We start from the raw sequence: 4,028 nt of genomic DNA, 5'->3' as shown, positions 1-4,028 counted from the left end.
TGAACTCCTCATCATCTACCACAATGGCAATTCACACACATTTTCAAACACCCCTAGGAGAAAGCAGAAAAGTACAAAGCAAGATGCAAGACTTGTATGGGCTTAGCATCCTCAGAGGGTCCAAAACCTGCTGCACCCACAAACACCCACTCCTGTCCTGGCAGCCTCCTTGCAGAAGCTTTTCACAAACCTCTAAGTTCACCTGCATGAAAGCACCCCAAAGGCTAGAATATAAACTGCTTCCTAAAAAGTTTAAACTGCTTCCTGACGCCTATATTACTTAAACAGGTAGGTTCCTGTTTAAGTGCTTCCTGAAGTTTATATTCAGGTAGCTTCCTTTTCTCAGCAACCTTTAGGTTTTGATATAAACCAGCAAGGTCTTATCCAAACCCCCTTTTTTTTTTCCTAATAAACCCTTGGTAACATCTGAGGGCAGGAGGCGGATGCAATGCCAAACCTGAGGAAGAACCCTGTAGCAGCCTGGAAGATCACTGTCGTTCACAAGGGTCAGCATCTGCTGGTAAGGGATTTTTAGGAAGCACCGTCCGAACATCACGACAGGGTTGAGCACTCGCAGCGCAGGAACCACGCATCTAGGCAAAGAGAGGACCAAAAGCGAATTAGAGATACCGAGAGAATGTTGAGTTCGTTTACTCCCCGAGTAGCGTGAAAGAGAGCACAACAGATTTGTCAAATAGACACTTAATACCCCTACAGCGATAAATGGCCTTTAACTGCTTCTGACTCCACCACCTCCTGTAAAGCTGGGGCAAACCCCGGGACTCAGCCTCGCAGAGGCTGCCAGGTGCCCGGGCAGCGCACGGTGCCCTGTGCCAGAGCTGCCTGATCAGCTCTGCCCGCTCTTTGCCTCAGGAGGCTTGCAAGGACCCTCCCAACAGTCCCAGCAAGGCGTGAGCTCTGGGGGAGCCTTTCCTCCGAGTGCCCACCAAGGCTCAAAGGGCACAAGACCCCAGTGTCTCAGGGAGAACGACTCCCTCCTCTCTCACACCGCTGTTGCCCTGCCTGAGAACTCAGCCCTTTGCCCAGCAATGGAGGGCACAGCCACCCCCTGCCTCAGGCAGTGGGGGATCACCCTCTCCCAGCTCCTGCACCCCACAGCTCCATGCACTCTCTGTCCCCATTTGCACTTGTTTTACAAAACTGCAGCCCAAGCACTGACTGGATGACTGCCTGGGAGAGGGAACAGCACAGTGAACTCATCCCGCTTGGAATTAAACCGACACCCACCGCAGCACAACAGGGTTGAATCTGGCTGCTACAAGAACAACTTTTGGCTGAAGTCTGAGAACATTAATGCTCAAAAGAACCAGAGGGAAGCAGAGAAACCTGAGCTCACCTTCCACATCAAGGACTATTTTCCCCTTTATAAGATCTTGCTTTGAGCTTCCCCTCACCAGTCCTGCCATAAGCCCCTTTCCCATTCTCATGTGCCTTCATTAAGTGACCCAGACACCAGCTCTCAGCAGGCTGCTCACTGCGGCCCAAATGGATGTTGTATTTTGGTTGCAACCCAGCACAAGTCCACCACTTGCAGGAAGGAGGAAAGATGGCCCTTTCGAAATTTATTACACCTCAAGCACCAAAACCCAGGCCAATAATGAATATCATTACTGTTCCCTTTAGAAAAAGGCTCAGGGTCACATCTGTCTGTGGAGCACAGGTGCTGCTTTCAGAACACTGCCCATCTCACATCTAGCTGAGCAGAACTACCTCATTAAGCAACACTTGCCACTGGGAGATGGAGCCAGCAAACCACGTGCAAGGCAGCGTGGTGCTGGATGCACGAGAAGAGACAACAAGCTGCAAGGAAAGCGCCGATACCTGGCTGTGAGGAGCAGTGCCGACACCGCCCTGCCAACACCGCACACGTCCACCACCAGAACCAGCTCGTAGCTCTGCAGAGTGTTGGAACACAGGGTGACCTGGTGGAAGAGAAGAGCATCGAACACTTCATCACTCCCAAAAGCCACCGTCCACCTATGCTGTCCTCCGGTTCTCGTTCCATGGGCAGGAAAGGGAGGATTTTGCCCTAACTCTTCTGGTCCATGGACAGAGCACAGTTGCTGGGAGTAACAAAAGTCTTCTGACAAATCTGCTTTGTTAAATACACCTTGTGCTTACAAGGGCACATGTAACCACAATTAGATTAATGCTCTACTCCCCACTGTATTAAAATTAAAGGACTAATTTTTAATCTCAACTACAACAGCATAAATCCAGAGGCAATCTGTTGAATTCAACAGATTCAGCTTGACACTGGGAAGCTGAGGGCAAAATGCAGCCCAGCAGGTGCTGTGCAGTTCATGGCTGCCAGAGATTTTTCAGTCCCCACTGGAGATCACCACAGTGAATACAACTCATTCTGCTCATCAGGAGGGGACAAATAAGACCGGGAGGAAAAGCAAAGTGCTTTATACAATGACATCTCTTTTTAACAGCCACCTTCTGTCCTCGCCCTTCCTTTGCCCACTTTAAATCAAAGAAACTGCTCCAAGAAGCTCTCAGAAACAGATGAATGGCTTCTGCACTTGACCATATGGTACATGATCTTCAGCTGACGATTCTGGGAACAAAGCAGTGATCCTCCAGAAAAGCCCCAGAGTAACCCAGCTAACAAAAGCCCAACACCAGTGCAGATATCCTACCCATGTTACGCTCAGAGCTAGTGGTGCTAAAGCCCTCCCATCCCTCAGTGAAGCTCCAGCTCCACCCGCCAAGCACATACGGCCGGACTCTTCCCATACCTGGATATCCAGGAATCCCAGGGGGTGGATGGTCCCTCTGCGGAGCTTTATGGTGAATTCTCTTGGCCTGAGGTGACGCTGGGCTCCCTTTCTCTGGAGGACGTGAGTGTTGTCTGTCATGTGAGCAAAACTGCTGACACTGGGCTCTCCCAGGCCATTCCCAGGAATGCGAAGTTTGAAGGTGAGGGGCACCAAGGAGTTGTTGGTGAGGCGACATGACAAGGTGTGAGGAAAACCTAGGAAAATGACACAAATATGAATTTATGCACCAACTGTCCCGTGATTCCTGGTGTGAATAGCCTGTTATGATAAAACTGGGCTTGGAGTTTAGCTCTTTTCAATCTGAAGTACAGCTAACTGAGAAGTTATGCAAGGAATTAATTGTCACTTAAGCTCCCTTTTACGCTGATCACAGAGATTGCTTCCTTGGAAATGCCCACTCTTGGCGATGCTGAACCCCAGAACTTTCTCTAGCTGTGAGGGGCTCTCTCACCTGCCCCCAAACCTGCACCAATTAGTTCTCACTTACAAGTGTCCATCCAGATAGACCATTTATTCTGAAAATTCAATGCCCTGTTGACTCTGGGAACACTCCCACAGTTTTCAGTACATAAAAGCAGGGTATTGTCATCGAGGAGAAGCTGCAGTAAAAGGAAGGAAGGATGAAACTGGGAACGACAGCATGATGCAAAGCACTCTAAAGCAGTTTCTGGAGGCAGGACCCTTAAGGCATCTCCTGTCTGGGGCTACCAGACTGAGCACGTGACAACTCACAGCGCCGCACTGGAGGCAAACCTGATGCTTGCTCAGAAATCAGCAGGAGCGATGTTCCATGTCACCTAACAAACGGGACACAACTTCCACACTGCACACTGCCCTGCACAGGTCGGCATCACTCGAGCTGTGATACTCGCCTTCCCTCATGGAAAACCAGTGACACAGCCCCTGCAAGGACAAAGACAGGCAGAGGAGATGTTAGCTCGGTTAGAGAGAATGGCAAAGCGCTCAGCTTTCTTTACCGCTCGGGTGGGTAAAAGCTGCTCTCAGAACCATGGTGGGTTTCAAATCAACCTGTCACCCCCGTGCTCAGCACAGCATCCATGGGAACAGCAGGCAGCCAAAGCAAAGTGGTCAGCACCCGACAGCTGCTGCTGAGGCTCAGGGCACCACAGCAGGGTGTGCCCCCATGCTGCTGCTGGCCCCAGAAAGGTTCCTGAACAAGTGATGGCTCTGTGCCTCGGTTTCCCCACCTGTGATGTGATG

General features: G+C 50.6%; 1 protein-coding gene across 1 annotated transcript in view; it reads right to left on the bottom strand.

The window, feature by feature from the left end:
• The window catches only part of LOC113490582 (hydrocephalus-inducing protein homolog), a 78,808-nt gene that overhangs the window by 30,487 nt on the left and 44,293 nt on the right, over positions 1 to 4,028 (bottom strand). The window contains 3 exon segments of the mRNA XM_026867100.1: positions 458 to 593; positions 1,843 to 1,943; positions 2,766 to 3,001. Of these exon segments, the coding sequence (XP_026722901.1) occupies positions 458 to 593; positions 1,843 to 1,943; positions 2,766 to 3,001 (473 nt within the window).

This window comes from Athene cunicularia, unplaced genomic scaffold (assembly GCF_003259725.1).
Source record: "Athene cunicularia isolate RWA unplaced genomic scaffold, athCun1 SCF_15, whole genome shotgun sequence".
Lineage (NCBI taxonomy): Eukaryota > Metazoa > Chordata > Aves > Strigiformes > Strigidae > Athene > Athene cunicularia.
The sequence above is the reverse complement of the archived record's forward strand: the minus strand, read 5'-3'. Positions and strand labels throughout refer to the sequence as shown.